We start from the raw sequence: 17447 nt of genomic DNA on the forward strand, positions 1-17447 counted from the left end.
AGAAATGTCACTACGGCCCACAAGGACTGCTAACTCCTATTGTGTCATAGCTCCCAGATTCAACCTGAAGAAGGCCGGCGGCAATAGCTTCCCTGCTCAGGCCGCCCTATTCTGGAATGCCCTCCCTCTTCATCTGCCAATCAATCAGACCTTCCAAAGTTTCAGAAAAAACACAAAAAACTGGCTAGCTACGAATGACACCTAACTCTACTGCATCTTGTACTGTTTTTGCCGTTCCTTTGTCTTGTCTATGTAATGTACTTATTCTCCATTCTGTAGAATATGTCGCCATACCTGCCTTGATTCCATAATGTAACTGTTCCCTTTCTGCTGAATATGTTGTTGTATTGCTGTATCACCTGCTACTTATTTATGTATGTAACTGTAACCAACAAACCTACGTGTAATGCGCCTAGATACCCTAAGGTGTACTGCGCTCTATAAATCAATAAAACAAACAAACAAACAAACAAACAAGCCTGTGGGTATTATTCTTCCCTTCGCAAATCCCTCCAGTTTTCTTAGTATTGTTTGGATAAACCGGTTTTGTCCTGAGTTAGGTGTGTAAATGGTGGCCAGGGTGATAGCAGACTATGTACCTTCCTTTGGAGTCTTTGTTGATGTCTTGCAACTTGAGGTCTGATTTGTTCCTTACTTCCATTAGGACTCCCCCCTTCTTTGTCACGTCGTTTGATTGTTGGATTAGGTTATAGCCTAGCATTATTATCTTATGTTTGTCTATCTCTTGTATGTGGGTTTCTTGCACGGTGATCAGATCATGTTTTTCTCTATGGGTAGTGATCTAATTTGTTTCTTTTTATCGGCGAGTTCAGGCCTTTAATGATTAGTGAGAGTACTTTCATGATTGATTCCTTAGCCATTGTCTGGTTTTGTTTTAGTTGCTGGCTTTGGTTTGCTTGCTTCCGTGAATGGACCTAGGCCTGGTCTCCCCTCCTGTTCCCCTCCCCCCAGCCCCCTCCTCCCATCTCGTCTGGAGTACCCCTTTTCTCCCCCCATTCCCCCCTTTGTTGCCCCCTCCTCCCTCCCCCCGCTGGGTAGGCTGAACCGGCCTCTGGCCCATACCGACTCTCCTCCTCTGGGGTTGAGATCCCATCCTCTCCCAGCTGGTCTCTTACGGGCTTCCCCAGGCCCATTCCTTGAGCCCAAGAGTCACCTACAGCATTCCTTCCCACTGTGGTTGCTTTATGTTTCCCCTCCCCGGGTGCTTGTTTTACATGGAGGAGCTCCTCTCTAGGGATTCTCTGTCCTGTTAATTCTTCTTTGGCGATAGGCCTGGGCCACTTGGGCCCCGCTTTTTCCATGCTTTCCTCCTTGATTCTTGTATGGACCATTTCCAAGCCTTTCTTTTCGAATGGGCCTTGGGCCTTGTAGTTGGTTGGGTCAATTTCTATTCCCAGGATGGACTCTCCCTCTTCTGTCGATGTGATTCTCCTTTGCCTACCTTCTAGCTCGAATAGTAGACCGAAGGGGAATGTTCATCTATATTTGATTTCTCTTTTCGTCAGCTCCTGTACGATTGGCGCATCAACCGCCTCTTGGTGAGCATGGCCTGAGATAGGTTGGAATAGTTGGATAGCTGAGCAATTGAAGATAACATCCCTTGCTCTTCTTGCTGCGGCTAGGACTCTTTCTGTTTGGGTGTAATCGTGCATGGCTACCAGGATTTCTCTCGGTCTAGCCCCTGGTTCATTTCTTTTTGGACCCACTATGTGTAAGCGGTCGATCTTGATTTCTACCAGGTTTGTTGTGTCTATTAGATCAGCAAATATTTGGGATTTTGTTTTGGGTATTTCTACATCTAAGAGCGCTTTGACTCTAATATTTGCTCTCCTTGATATATTTTCAAGATCCTCTGTTTAGAACTCCAGATTGTGAGTAGCCCTGGCTAAATGCTTCATTAGGTCCTCCACTTTGTGGGAATCATCTGCCAACTCCGCAGGTCTTTTTTCGTTGGTGTCCACTCCTGCTTCAAGCTTGTGTATGTCTCCCTGCACTTCCTTTAGCACCCCTCTTAGGTCTTCTTTCATTTTGTCCAATTGGTATTGGATGGTGTTCGCCATCTTATCCCCAAAGTGCTGGAAGCATTGTGCGAGGAGTTATTGTGTGACCCCTATTTCCTCTGGGTTTTCTACTTGAGGGGCCTCTAATGCATCCCTGTTCGCCTCCTGCTTGTCATCGGGCTGTGACCCCCCCATCCTTCCGCCACAGTTTCTGAATAGTCCCCTTGTGCAACTTTTTGCCCCCTTTAGTGGGGATCTGGCTGTCTTCCCCTTTATTTTTTGACATGTTGCCTTGGTCTGTGGGCGAGTGGGACCTTGGCGTGACTCCGTAAGTGGCACAGTTTTCCTTGGTTTTGGTGTGGCTGAGAGGCTAGTGATATGGGCTCCTGTGGCGATGATTGTGAATTCTATAGAGGCCCTCTGGTAGCCCTTCCATTTGTTGGGATGCTGTTAGGAAATATTTCTTAATTGTGGGTCATTTTCCTTCCATGTGGCAACCCCTAAACTTTTTGCTGTTGTTTTCACCAGGATCTAGACTTTGCCAGAGAAGTGCAGCCTTCTGCCGCACTCCTCTGGGCTTTCGCTCCATTCTTACGGGGAAACTGACATGCCCTTAAGACAGTCAGTACCGGGAAACGTTGTTTTCCGTAGTTCTTTTATCATGTTGCAGCTTTTGCGCAACATGGCGCAAGAGGGCACTGTAAGCTAAGTTACTGCTCTCTTGGGTCTCTAGTCTTCTACAGGCCCTAGATACTCTCTTTGGATGTTAATGAATGGTGCAAGTGAATGACGGACGGGACTGGTGGCAGCGATCGTTTCTTTGTGTTTTTGAGCTCCTTTTGGCGTTTAAGCGCGTTTCTCGCGCTTAGCCCAAAATGGTGGCCTGGCTCCCAAAATGGCGAGACCACGAGGCTCTTTGTCCTGTCCGCTGACCGTCTTGCCCCCTTCACCTTCCCCCGGTCGAGCCGACCCGCGGCCTTCCTTATTTGGGCATGTACTTTCCCGCGAAACACAGATGCTTTCGCGGGCTTCTACAGGTCTTGTGTGTGCTCCAGGATGTGGGCTGGGATGTCTGGTCCCAATACACATCCTGGGTGCTAGTGTGTCGTGAATGCCTGGGACCTAGGTAGTCCGTGATAGGTCCACGTATGGTGTGAGTGTTTTGTGAACAGATCTCCCATTGGGTCCCCTCCGTTTTGGCGCGAAGGGAACCGTGGATAAGAGGGGGCTGGAAACACCACTACCTTGTCGATCTCCTGAGTTCTCACGAATGAAGGAATACAGGAGCCAAGTATCCTGCAATTACGAGGCTGAACTGAGGATTCGCTGGTGACCCGCTGAAGGACTGCTCCTCTGCACTGCTGTCGCTTTGTGAAACCCTTTCTACCTCTGATCGAACGAGAAGGCCTGTACTGGTACTTCAACCCCTTGGAATAGTGGGAACAACTATTCTCGGCATCTTCACCATCTCCTGCACGTAAGCCTTCGGAAGTGTCTCTGGGCCATCCAGCAGACTGACCAGCCTACCCAGGAGTCTTGCTCTGTAACCGCCGTCAGGTTGTGTTGTATTACGAGTCCTTGATAGGTCCACGTATGGTGTGAGTGTTTTGTGAACAGATCTCCCATTGGGTCCCCTCCGTTTTGGCGCGAAGGGAATCGTGGATAAGAGGGGGCTGGAAACGATTCACTCTCAGACGATTCTTACACTTGGCATTCCCAGGTCTGAAGTGAGTAGTGTACATTGGGCTGAAATACACACGGCCGCTCCGTTGCCCTGCTGTGGTAACAAAGTGTGCGGGTTCACTGCGTTTGGGACATCCTCAACTCAACTTCTGCTGCTGCGGAATCTACACGGCGCCGAGACGTCCCCTGCTCGTATCTGAACCTGCCAGCACTGAAACTGATGCGGAGAAGCCTGGGTCTGCCTGCATCGGGGACCGGTGAGTAGCATCGCTAGGAACTGGTCGCCCTCCTGCAGTAGCCCATAGCTTTTCCCCGCTGTGTCTAACAGCACGCCTTTCCGTACTCGCGCTCTGCTTCTGCCCCCAGTGGAGGCTGCGCTTGAGTCGCGGAGCTCTGTTCATCTTCATTTGTTCATCAAACTAAACTGCCTGATTCCCTCGAAGAGACTCTCCTTTGCCCGTTGGCACCAGCGTGTGCAGGTACTTTTGAGCACAAGGCTCCACTCTTCGTAGGGCTCGGACTTCCTTTTAGTTAGGTGCCTCTGAAGGCGGACTGGTCTAATTATTATTTGCACTGCCTGTTTTCCTCCCCATCTAGGTGGTCTACACATTTCGTGCGTCTAACTCATTAGACTCGTATGTATTTGTATATATATTGGATTTGATTGGTATGTGTTGGTTTACTTGAGTTTTATTGTGATTTCTCGCTACGGTCAATGTTACAAAGGCCTTGTAATAAATGTGTCTATATTTCTAATATAACACCTGCTTGGAGTAATTTGTAAGTGTCCTTGCTTTGTGTGCTCATTGCAGGCTTTCAGTCACCTTCACCCCTCTTGAGACCTAGTCTTGACCGCCGCGATTGCTACCCTGATTGGTCTGGCTTGTCCAGAGGTTACCCTGTTCCAAGAACCTAGGCTGGCCTTCTGAACCTCTGCCCCTCCAGGACAGAGTTCAGAAATCCATTTTAACAGATGCCCCGACCTGGGGTTTGTTATAAGTGATCTCATTGAGAGGTGTTTGGAATTGCATAGGACGTGGATTATAATGGGCTGGCCGGGGGGACCAGGCCCGGGGTTTATCCTTGTAGGCAGGGACCGGCTGGGTTATGTGTTCTGTTATTCGTGGGGTGCATGCAGTGTCGTCTGCCTGGGCCCTGCCTTAGTTGAGGAGTGGTGCACCTGTAGCTCTCTTGTCTGCATTTGTTGCCCCGTGGGCATCTTGTCTCTTGTCCCTGTGCCGCTCCGGCTAGCCCCTGCGCCCTAGTGCTGCTTAGGTGGATTGCAGGGATTTTCTTTATTCTTCCGCTGTGGCTCCCCAATGTCTGTCCTTTGGGGGCCTCCCCTTTGGGGGACCCCTCCCTTATTTCTTTTGGAGGTTTGATGTATGGCCCGTGGTGTCCCCTGTGTTGTTGAGGGCTTACGCGCCCAGCCGCATTAGGAAGAGGCTCAGGAGTTGTGGTTAGTGGAGCGGGTCTCCACGTTTCTCATGCGGTGCCCACTGGTTGTATATTTGCTGACCCTGTGTGTGCCCCCCCCCCCCCCTCGGGTCTGTCCTTTGCGGGCCTCCCCTTTGGAGCACCCCTTCCTTATTTCTTTTGGTGCCTGGTGTAAGGACTGTGGTATCCCCCGTGTTGTTGGGGGCTCGCGCGCCTAGCAGGGTTAGGGGGAGGCTCTGGAGCTGTGGTTAGTGGAGCAGGTCTCCACATTTCTCCTGCGAGGCCTGGGGTTCATGTATTTACTGTTCCTGTGACCGGGGGCTTTAATCAGGTGTGATGGGGTGCAGAGTCTTACCGGCTTCTCTGTTTTACACTGGTTGCTCTTACTGCACCTCCCGGCCGGGCTCCTTACAGCTTGTCCCTCCTTCTGCCAATCTTCTCTGATTGCTGGTGGTATTACATCTCCGTCGGGGTGGGGTGGGCCTGCACCAGCTTTGTTGCTTGCTGTGCTGGGGGCCTGCTCCAGCTTGCTGCTCTCTGCACTGCCTCTTCTGACCTGTCCTCTGTGACCCCCCCCCAACGGGGTGATTGCTTTGTTGGTTTCTGCAGGTCTTTGTGTGAGGGGGCCCCCGGTCTGCGCTAGTGTTCCACTGGGTGCTCTTGCTGGCGCCTCTTTGTCCCACCTGAGACTTTTCCCACCTTTTCCGATTCAATAGAGGGACCTCCGCTGGGTTTCCCGACTCCATTCCTGTGTCAGCATTGGTTATGAGCCTTTCGTATCCCGTGGAGGGGATTTTATGGCTTATTTAAGCCTGTTTTCAGTCTTGCTGGGACGGAGCGCACCACTTCACGTTGTACTCCGCATGGCAGCCATCTTGGAATCCCCAGCACAGCACTTTTATTACAGATGCCCATATTCCGTACAAAAAGGAAGGGTGGGGCAGCCTTCTCCGCATTACCACCCCCCCGCCCCAAATCTGGTATTCACTCCCATCCACACTCAGAGATTGGCCTGATCACTTGCCTTTCAGGAAGGTGCTGGAAATGCCATGCAGCCATTGCGTGTATAACAGGGATGTCATTTAGGGGTCGCCAGAGGTCGCAAATGAGACCTCTGAGGTCTCCCTTGCAACCACAAAAAAAACCAAAGATTTTTCTGTTTTTTTTTTTTTTTTTTGGTAATGCAAGCTCCTGGGCTGTGGCCAGCACCATGTGGCTCTTTACTTCTGGAGTGGCTGGTGTTAAGATGGATTTCTGAACTCTGTCCTGGAGGGGCAGAGGTTCAGAAGGCCAGCCTAGTTTCTTGGAACAGGGTAACCTCTGGACAAGCCAGACCAATCAAGGTAGCGATCGTGGCGGTCAAGACTAGGGAGGTCATTACGACCCAAGCGGTAAGGGTTAACGCCGTCGTTAACCCTTAACGCCTGATTCCAATTTTAACGGCTGCTTTTAGCAGGCGTTAAAATCCATGGCACTAAACCTCCTTGGTGCTAATTACGGCACCGTAATTTACGGTGCCGTAATTAGCGCCTTCCCCACTCCCATTATGCCCTATGGGGCAAAAATGGGAATAGGGAAGGGTAAATGGGAAATGGGGATTTACCGCCCCACTCACCTTGGAATGGGGCGGTAAATCCGCCATCCACCATGGTGTAAACATAGTTTACACCATGGTGGTAAAGTTGGTGTACTTACCACCTGGGTCGTAATGACCTCCTAGGTCTCAAGAGGGGTGAGGGTGACTGAAAGCCCGCAATGAGCACACAAAACAAGGACACTTACAAATTACTCCAAGCAGGTGTTATATTAAAAATATAGACACATTTATTACAAGGCCTTTGTAATATTGACCATAGTAAAGAATCACGATAAAACTCAAGTAAACCAACACATCACAATCAAATACAATATATGGGATACATTACTCACCGTGATCGTATTTCTGATGCTTGTATCTGCTTAGATTCACATGCTGTGCATAGGCCGACATCTAGTGGAAGCTGCAGAGTATTACAGTTTGTTTTTCGAAACTCGAAAATGGTCGTCGACACAGGGCGTGCCAGTAATACTATCCCTAGTGTGACGTCCACTGTACCCAAGATCCCTCACGCGTCTAGGATCCTCAGATTGTATTTTTTCGGACATGAGGTAGCATGAGGAGTAGCGTGAGTACAGATAATCCAAGCAGATAGATAGAAAGGTAAGACTATAAGCAATCATGCGTCTTCTCTCAGAGGGGAGGAAGGGTGGGTCGCATGTGAATCTAAGCAGATACAAGCATCAGAAATACGATTATGGTGAGTAATGTATCCCTTCTGAGGCTTGTGGAATCTGCTTGGATCACATGCTGTGCATAGATTAGCGAGCAGTACCTGAAGAAGGAGGTGGGATGTGAGAAGGGTCATGAGCAAATAAGTGTCTTAGAACCTCTTGTCCCACTTGTGTAACTGCCTTGGAATGGGTGTCAATGCAGTAATGCTGAGTAAAAGTGTGAATATAGCTCCAAGTAGCTGCTTTGCAAATGGTGTCAAGGGGTACATTTTCAATGAAAGCCAGAGGGGCCCCAATGCCTCTAGTAGAGTGGGTTCTTGGCTTGAAAGGCAGAGTTCTTTCAGAGAGTGAGTAACACAGCTGGATACAGTTAATAATCCACTTCGAGATGGCACCTCTTGGAGACGCGATCCCCCTCTTTGCCTGTAGCTACGGAGACAAACAGTTGATCTGTTTTTCTTAGCGGTCTGGTTTTATTTACATAGTAGAGCACCACCCTACACACATCTAGAGTGTGTAGTTTCACCTCAGCCGAGCTTTGAGGGTCTTGGAAGAAAGCCGGAAGCTCGATGGACTGGTTTACATGGAATTTTGATATAAACTTAGGTGAGAACCTAGGGTGTGTGCGTAAAACCAGTTTGTCTTTATGGACAGTAAAGAAGCGATCCTGCACTCACAGAGCCTGAATTTCACTGACCCTTCTTATAGAAGTAATAGCTACTAAGAAGGCCGTTTTATAAGTCAGGTGTTTGAGACTGCTTTTATGCATGGGCTCGAAAGGGGGTCCCATGAGCTTGGCTAGCACCACATTAAGGTCCCACCCTGGTGGTGGGTTTGAAATAGGAGGGTGAAGTCTCTTTACTCCTTCCATGAAGGCTTTAACTACTGGTACTTTCCACCACGAGACCTTGCTATGGGAAGAGGTGTATGCCAACAGGGCTGCCAGGTGGACTTTCAGTGAGTTAAAAACCAAACCTGCATCTAGCAGGTGGAACATGTATGTAACAATAGTGGAAGGAGTGCAATCAAGAGGGTTGATTTGTGTACTCTGGCACCAGATAACAAACCTTTTCCACTTGTCAAAGTGACAGTGTCTTGTGTTTGGTTTCCTAGATTCCTTTAGGATGTCCATACACCTCTGTGGCAAATTGAGATGTCCAAACTCTATGACCTCAGGAGCCATGCTGCCAGGTTCATTGAGTTGGGTTGCTGGTGCACTGTTTGACCTTGGTGCTGGGACAGTAGGTTGTACCAGGCTGGAAGTTTGATGGGCTCGCACACCGCCATCCTGCATAGGTGTGGGAACCACGGTTGTCTTGCCCACATGGGAGCAACTAGGACGAGCGTCATCGACTCTCTGTTCATCTTGTTCACCACTTTCCTGATGAGAGAAGTTGGTGGAAAAGCGTACGCAAACATCCCTGACCAGCTCATCCACAGGGCGTTCCCCTGGGAGTCTGGTTGGGGGAACCTGGATGCAAATCCTGGGCATTGTCTGTTTTCGCTTGTGGCGAATAAGTCTATAGTGGGGAAACCCCACTGAGAGAAGATATCTTCTACGACCTCTCTGTGTAGAACCCATTCGTGTTCCTCTGGGAGGGAGACTCTGCTCAGAGCATCTGCTAGGGAATTGAGCTCCCCTGGAACATGTTGTGATGACAGGAGATGTTCCGTCTGAGTGCCCATATCCAGATTTTCTGGGCAAGCTTGGACAGATTTGGCGAACGAGTCCCTCCTTGCTTGTTCAGGTAGAACATGGCTGTTGTTCTGTCCGTCCGGATTTGCACTGACAGGTTTAGTAGGTGGGGCTCGAATGCTTGAAGCGCTCTGAATACTGCCAGAAGCTCTAGCAGGTTGATGTGGTTCTTGGCCACTGAGGGAGACCAGAGACCCTGAGCTGTGTGGTGGAGATGGTGAGCTCCCCACCCCGTCAGACATGCGTCGGCAGTGACTACTGCCTGTACTTCGGGATCGTAAAAGGGTTTCCCTTGTGCGAGATTCTCTCTCGTCCACCAGTGAAGGCTTTGTACTAGTGTTGGCAAAACTACCACTAGATCGTCCCACTGACCACTTGCCTGAGACCACTGTTTCGCCAACCATTCCTGCATGGGACGCATGCGCAGGCGCGCGTGGGGGACCAGGTAAATACATGACGCCATCATACCCAGTAAACGCATTGCTTTGCGTACCGTTATTTGGTGACCGGACTGATAATGCGGAATTTGCAGTAGTATATTCCGAATTCTTTCCTCTGAAGGAAAGGTCAACCCCTCTTGAGTATCTAGGATTGCTCCTAGGAACTGTTTGGAGGTGCTTGGCACCAGGCTTGACTTTTTCTCGTTGATTGAGAAGCCTAACACGTGGAGGAGGTCGATAGTCCTTTGAATGTTTGTCCTGCAAATTACTGGGGTTTCCCCCGTTATGAGCCAGTCATCCAGATAAGGGTACACCAGGATTGCCTCCCTGCGTAGGTGTGCAGCCACCACTGCCAGTACCTTGGTGAATACCCTTGGTGCTGAAGCTATCTCAAAGGGCAGTACCTTGAATTGGTAGTGTCGACTGTCCACCTTGAAGCGCAAGTACCTTCTGTATGCTGGGAACATGGAAATATGAAAATAAGAATCTTTCATATCCAAGGTTGCCATGTAATCCCCTTTTTTAGGAGGGGGATTACCTCTTGTAGCATAGTCATACCAAACTTTTGGGGCTTGACATACTTGTTGGCAGGCCGTAAGTCCAATACTGGGCGCATTGTCGAATCTTTCTTTGGCACAAGGAAGTAAGTTGAATAAATACCCTTGTTTACCTGGTGTCCCGGGACGAGTTCTATCGCGTCCTTTTCTAGCAGAATGGCGATCTCCTCGAGGAGAATCTTCTGATGTTCTAAAGAGTGTACTCTTTGTCGTGGAGGATGGTTCCGGGGACGCTGCAGTAGTTCTATACAGTACCCTGTGGATAGTGTTGACAGCACCCATCTGTCTGATATGATCCCTTCCCAAGCCTGGGCGAAGTTGGAAATGCGTCCCCCTACTGGGGTTGCGTGAGAAGGGACCCTGAACTGAGATTCACTGCTTTGGTGGAGGCGTGCCGCCTCCCTTGCTGGGGCTGCCTCTGCCTTTACCACAACCTCTCCTATTACCCCTGCCGTAACCCTGGGTAGACTGTTGGCTGTTGTTCCACTGTGTACCCTGCCCCTGGGAACAGTTAGATCCTCTCTGGGAATTTTGGCCGCGTGGGCGACGAAAATTACTATTCCCTCTCTGGTTAGGGGGTTTATTGGTTAACTGGCCAAGGGACTTGAGTGTCTCGTATTCGTCCTTGGCATTCTTCAGTGCGTGTTCGACCGCCTTCCCAAACAACAGATCGGCTTCCACCGGTTTGTCCAACAATGATACCTGGGTTTCTGCCTTAAAACCAGACTGCCGTAACCACGCATGTCTCTTGATAACAGTGCCTTCTGCTATCAATCTGCCTGCGTTGTCTGCGGCGTCAAAGGTTGCTTTCAAAATGCAACCAGACACGGCTCTACCCTCAGCGGAGATCCGAGCTAACTGGCCCTTTAAAGGTTCAGGAGCAGAGGCCATGAGTGCCGCGACTTCTTCCCACTGATGGCAGTTGTAGCTGGCCAACAGGGTGGTGGAATTTGCAATCCTTGCTTGATAGGCGGACGTTGAGGCTACTTTCCTGCCGAAACCATATAGTTTTTTGCTCTCCTTGTCGGGAGGAGCTTCGGACGATGACAAGGGAGTTCCAGCCCTCTTACGAGTGTTAGTGACAACTAGGGAGTCTGGCTTCAGATGTCCTCTTATATAGAGAGGGTCAGACTGGGCTGCCCTGAAAAGTATTTCAACCCTGGGATTGACTGCTCTGGTGAGGTTCGGGTTCACCAGAGACGGGTCTATTCTTTGCTGAATGGACTTAAGGATAGGGATGGTCTGGGCAACAGGCCTCCTTTCTCCCCCTAACTCCTCTGCAAAGTCCCTCTCCTCCTGGACACCGTGGGTGTCAATATAGAAATGTTCTGCTGCACATGCGAGAACCTCATTTAGTAGGGGTTGGTTATCGACAGGGGAGTCGGTAACCGGGGCTTCGTTTTTTACCGGGGAATCTACTCTGTAGGTTTCAGGGTCTTCCTCTTCCTCTTCTTGGTCCTCATCATCCCCATAGCAGCCCGTCCCAGTTTGTTCTTCTACCATGCCAAATTCTTGATCCTGACCAAAGGAAGCCTCTCCTTGATACAATGAGTATGGTCTTGAGTATGGTTGTACCTCGAAGGGGTCTGTAGACCTCATTGGTGTTTCAAACCGGGGCTTCTTACTCGGGGGGATAGGATCATTAGAGCCTGAGGGTATCGCCCCTTGTGGATCATACGAAAGGAAATGTTCTGGATTTTTATCGTAAAAATCAGCCAAAGAAGACATCCTTGACATGACCCTATCTATGTCTTCACGCGACCATTTTTTGGAACTGGGAATGACTCTCTCAGCAAGTCTCGGGGATTTATCTTGAGTAGATTTGCTGGTTTTAGACATATCAGCAGACCTGGTTTTGTCTGTCTGTTTAGGGGGAGTGGTGTGTTTCACAGGTGTGGAAGAGTGCAAAGGCTGCTTCTTCTGTTGTTTTCCCCCCTCCCCGTGAGTGGAAAAATGTTTTCCCTGTCCTTTTGTGGCTCCGGAGGTTTTCGACGCCTGGCGTTGAGGATCGGGGGTAGGGTCCCTGTCCTTCGAGCGTGGGGCCTCGCTGAACTTGATTGCGGGCTCCGACTCCTGGAGCGCGGCCTGGGGGTGGAAGTCGTCTTCGTCTCCCGACGATCGAACTTCTGTTAGCCTAGGGAGCAAGGCACTCTTGGCAAGAGTGGATGATTGCCTGGAGTCATGCGGCGATCTCGATCGAGAACGCCCAGAGGACACCGAATCGGACCGTTCTGTTTGTGCCTCTTTCCGAGAACTCGACGTCGTCGAGTCTCGGTTGGACTTTGTGTGTTTAGTGTGTGTGGTGTGTGAAGCGCTTGTGTCGCCGGGGGTCTTCCCCATAGCCGCCCTGCCGGACGACCTTCCGAGGTCGGGGACTTGCACTCGGCTGTCTTTCGACGCCGTAATGCCCTCGCCGTCCGAAAGTACGGCGTTGCTGCCGTCGCTGAAGGCGCCCTCCGCTGCCATGGCCGCCTGCCTGGCGTGGTGGGCCCAACGCTTCGTGGAACGGTCCTTAAGTGTCTTAGGTTTAAACCTACTACACGCTCTGCAAGGGTATTTGCGATTGCACTTGGGGCAGAATTGAAAAGGGGTACCCTCCATATGCACCTTGAGGCAGCGGGCTTTTAAGTGTAGGAAATGTATAAGGTGTACCTATATACCAAGAGTGTAGAGTATGTACAACCCCCCACTCTCCCTACTTGCAGGGCCAAGGCCAGAGGCCTTCCAAGGCCCGGGCCGAGGCCAGAGGCCTTCCGAGGCCCAAATCCGTCGTGCAGCAGCTGTCGGTCGATTTCTTCTACAGCCGGCGTCGAGTGTCGAAGTTCGACGTTGGAATGGGGAAGGATGTAAATAAATTAATATTTTAGCAAAATTAGCAAAAGTATCGCTAAGGCCAGGGGACTCCACAAAATGCTTCCGACCAGTATGGCGGAAAAAAACAAACTGAGGATCCTAGACGCGTGAGGGATCTTGGGTCAGTGGACGTCACACTAGGGATAGTATTACTGGCACGCCCTGTGTCGACGCCCATTTTCGAGTTTAGAAAAACAAACTGTAATACTCTGCAGCTTCCACTAGATGTCGGCCTATGCACAGCATGTGATCTAAGCAGATTCCACAAGCCTCAGAAATACAATTACAAAAGGGTCTAAAGAGTTAGAAGCACGAAATATGCAGACCACCTAGATGGGGAGGAAAACAGGCAGTGCAAGTAATAGTTAGACCCAGTTCGCCTTCAGAGGCCACCTAACTAGAAGGAAGTCCGAGCCCTACGAAGAGTGGAACCTTGTGCTCAAAAGTACCTGCACACGCTGGTGCCAAAGGGCCAAGGGGAGTCTCTTCAAGGAAATCAGGCAGTTCAGAGCGGTGAACAAAGGAGGGTGAACAGATCTCCGCTACTCAAGCGCGGCCTCCACTTGCGGGCAGAAGCAGAGCGCGAGTGCGAAAAAGGTGTGCTGTTTCACACAGCAAGGAAAAGCTACAGGCTACTGCAGGAGGCGACCGGTTCCCAGCGTTGCTACTCACCGGTCCCCGATGCAGGCAGACCCAGGCTTCTCTGCGTCAGTTTCAGTGCTGGCAGGTTCAGATACGAGCAGGGGACGTCTCGGCGTCATGTAGATTCTGCAGCAGCAGATGTTAGAGATGAGGATGTCCCAAACGCAGTGAACTTGCACAGTTTGTTACCACAGCAGGGCAACGGAGTGGCGGTGTGTATTTCAGCCCAATGTACACTTCTCACTTCAGACCTGGGAACGCCAAGTGTACGAATCGTGTGAGAGTGCTAAGGACTCGGAATACAACACAACCTGTTGGCGGTAACAGAGCAAGTCTCCTGTGTAGGCTGGTCAGTCCACTGGATGGCCCAGAGACACTTCCGAAGGCTTACGTGCAGGAGATGATGAAGATGCCGAGAATAGATGTTCCCACTATTCCAAAGGGTCGAAGTACCAGTACAGGCCTTCTCGTTCGATCAGAGGCAGAATGGTCTCACAGGGTGACAGCAGTGCAGAGGAGCAGTCCTTCAGCGGGTCACCAGCGATTCCTCGGTTCAGACTGTTAGTTGCAGGATACGTGGCTCCTGTATCCGTCGTTCGTGAGAACTCAGGAGATCGACATGGTAGTGGTGTTTCCAGCCTCCTCTTATCCAGGGTTCCCTTCGTGCCAAAACGGAGAGGACCCAATGGAAGATCTGCTCACAAAACACTCACACCAAACGTGGACCTATCACGGACCACGGTGCTCCCAGGCATTCAAGACACATTAGACTCTCTAGCACCCAGGATGTGTATTGGGACCAGACATCCCAGCCCACACCCTGGAGGCGCACAAAAGACATGTAGAAGCCCGCGAAAGCATCCGTGTTTCGCGGGAAAGTACATGCCCAAATAAGGAAGGCCCTGGGTCGGCTCGACCTGGGGAAGGTGAAGGGGGCAAGACGGTCAGCGGCCAGGACAAAGAGCCTTGTGGTCTGGCCATTTTGGAAGTCAGGCCACCATTTTGGGCTAAGCGCGAGAAACGCGCTTAAACAGCCAAAAGGAGCTCAAAACACAAAGAAACGATCGCTGCCACCAGTCCCGTCCGTGATTCACTTGCACCATTCGTTAACAATCCAAAGAGAGTGTTTAGAGCATGTAGAGTGACTAGAGACCCAAGAGAGCAGTAACTTAGCTTACAGTGCCCTCTTGTGTCATGTTGCGCGAAAGCTGCAACATGAGAAAAGAACTACGGAAAACAACGTTTCCCAGTACTGACTATCTCAAGGGCATGCCAGTTTCCCCGTAAGAGTGGAGCGAAAGCCCAGAGGAGTGCGGCAGAAGGCTGCGCTTCTCTGGCAAAGTCTAGATCATGGTGAAAAACAACAGCAAAAGGTTTAGGGGTTGCCACATGGATGGAAAATTACCTACAATTAATAAATCTTTCCTAACAGCTGGTTTTCTTGTTCAGGTCCCTTAAAAAAAGAAGAAAAATAAGAACAGGAGTACCACAAGTCTAACACTTTCAGCACTAACCCTAAATAAGAAAGAACAGGAATGCCAAATAATGTGTCTTTCTGGAATTTTATACAATAATATCTAGACTCATTAAAGGTTTATTTCAGGCACACTTCAGGGGGTGAGTCACTGATTTAGTCTGTTCTTAAACGCCTCAACTCAGCCTTTCATCCTTCTGAGGTCGATAAATGAGGACCAACACAGGTTGGGTGATATTGGGTGTATATTTTTCCTATATAAAGCGCTTAAGCGTAAGTGCTATATAATAACACATCATTATCATTTGGTCATGGACGTCTGCTTGCATTCACAGTAATTTGGTAAAATGGGCCTATACACACTGATCTTAACGATACATATGGCGATCCATTCTTGTATGAAATGTACATCACATTATAGTGATATGATAACCATATTTTTATGAGTGTACAATGCTATGTGATGCCACTTCCTGTTTTGTGTACAGGTGAAAGGTCGTGTTCCATCGCTTCCCGCGATATCACTTTGGGGTGGGGTCAAATGACATCACTTCCTATGATGTCATCAGGGGTCAAGCGTCGTGTGATGTCACTTCGGCTACCCCTGGCATTTTGGTGAAATGACGTCCCTAGTGTATGAGTGCTTTTTAAACCAATAAACAAACATTTATCAAAGTAGTTGTATAGGAAACCATTGAGGTAAGAATGGTTCAACAAGTTTGAACTCTGGAGGCAGTGTACCAGCGACTCTTGGGATTTAACTTTTTAAAGAACATCCTTGCCCAACACACTCACTAATAAACTGCATACTGCACAACGTAAATGCACATGCAGAAGCGTGGTGGTGAAAACATTTGATGATGACTTTTAAATGAAAATACCTGATGGAATCTGCGGCAAAATTGCTGATTGTTTAAGAAGATGAGCAGAGTTGGCATCACACAGTTGGACATGGCAGATGGAGACAGTGGACAGGTGATTAGACAGGCAGCATTCAGCACGAAAGCATGAGGGGAAAAATGAGACATAGTGATCATAAGAACATACAAACAAATTCAAAGGAAAAACTTAAGCCAGCATCATCTCCTGGCATCAGCTCTCTCTAGCGAGGTTCATTGAACTATCTTAGGCGGTTGGAGTTGGAACAAAAGGGGGGTTTATAAAGTGAAGCTATTGTAGAATACCATGAAGCAGCTGCCTTGGAAAAGCCAATCTAGGAATGTTCAAGGATGATTAACACATCCCAAGTGTACAATGTTTCACCTACAGACCTTTCTTGTCTCTGGTAAAGGAATAGAGTGCATCAGCAGGGACCTTAGTGAAAAGAACCATCCAGGAAGAAGCAAGGACGTGTCTCCGTTAACAAATGGTACGTCTTCAACAGGCTACTGTGCTGGGTGGATTTTAAAACCATCAAACCTACCTTACATGGAAAGGTGTCAGAAGCAGCGAGGGTAGTGAATTAAAAATGTCAGGGCTTGAAAGTGGTTTAAAAGGGGATAAATCAAAAGTGAAAAAGAGAAAAACGGGGAGAAATATAGGAACAAAAAAAAAATAGCAAAACTAGTCCCAGGAAGGAAGAAAAACAGATAGTGGAGAGAGTCTGGAGGGGAAACAGGAATAAGGGGTGGACCAACAGACAAAGAAGAAAGGAAGTGAAGCAGATCAATTTGGGATCAATGAAAGGAGAAAGAGATGGAAATAAGATGAAGAGAGCCTAACGGCAAGAGGAGAGACAAATAGGAAAATAAATAGAAATCAGAGACAGAGATGATATACATAGCAAGTGGCAGAATGGAAGACGGCAACATATTTTGTGTGACATGGAGAGAAGTAAATAAGAAAGAAACACAGTTGGGGAGGCCAGGGAATAGATAGGGAAAGGCACAGGCAAGAGGGGTCACAGATTTATATAAGTAAAAAAGGGGTAAATGGGCAAAGAGTGGGATAGCATAAATATGCAATGTAAGCGAATGTGGCTAATTGGGAAACAGTGATTGTTATATCCGCCCTACGTCCCGCAGCGCGGTGACGTAGGGCATGTTAATAAAAGCCCCGCCCCCTGAGTGGGAGGCAGTTCCGGGCGAAGCTGAGCCAGCGTGTGTGTGTGTGTTTCTTTGCGCTCCCCTGCCAAGGCCGCGCCCAGGCCATGCGGCCTTCTTGGACCGGAGCCAGCCCCTCGTGCTGGGCCTCCGGCACAACGCACGACTTAACAATGGCGACGAGGAAGTGAGCGAGCATCCACGCGCTCCGGAGACCACACGGTCGCTCCGTATAAATTTTTGGACACCCGGTGGGGGCCTCACGACCACGTGACCCCCACCCCCCAAAAAAAAAAAAAAAAATTTTTTTTTTTCTCTTTTCATCCCCCTT

General features: G+C 49.4%; 1 protein-coding gene across 3 annotated transcripts in view; it reads right to left on the bottom strand.

The window, feature by feature from the left end:
• CADM3 (cell adhesion molecule 3) overlaps positions 1 to 17447 on the bottom strand; it is a 1437124-nt gene that overhangs the window by 473534 nt on the left and 946143 nt on the right. The window contains exon 8 of one of the 3 annotated variants that reach the window (XM_069635416.1): positions 15956 to 15979. The exons of the other annotated variants lie outside the window; for them this stretch is intronic. Coding sequence (XP_069491517.1) covers positions 15956 to 15979 — 24 coding nt within the window. The remainder of the gene's footprint in view (positions 1 to 15955; positions 15980 to 17447) is intronic. 3 annotated transcript variants of the gene reach the window in all.

Source organism: Ambystoma mexicanum, chromosome 1q (assembly GCF_040938575.1).
Source record: "Ambystoma mexicanum isolate Mex_15411 chromosome 1q, UKY_AmexF1_1, whole genome shotgun sequence".
Lineage (NCBI taxonomy): Eukaryota > Metazoa > Chordata > Amphibia > Caudata > Ambystomatidae > Ambystoma > Ambystoma mexicanum.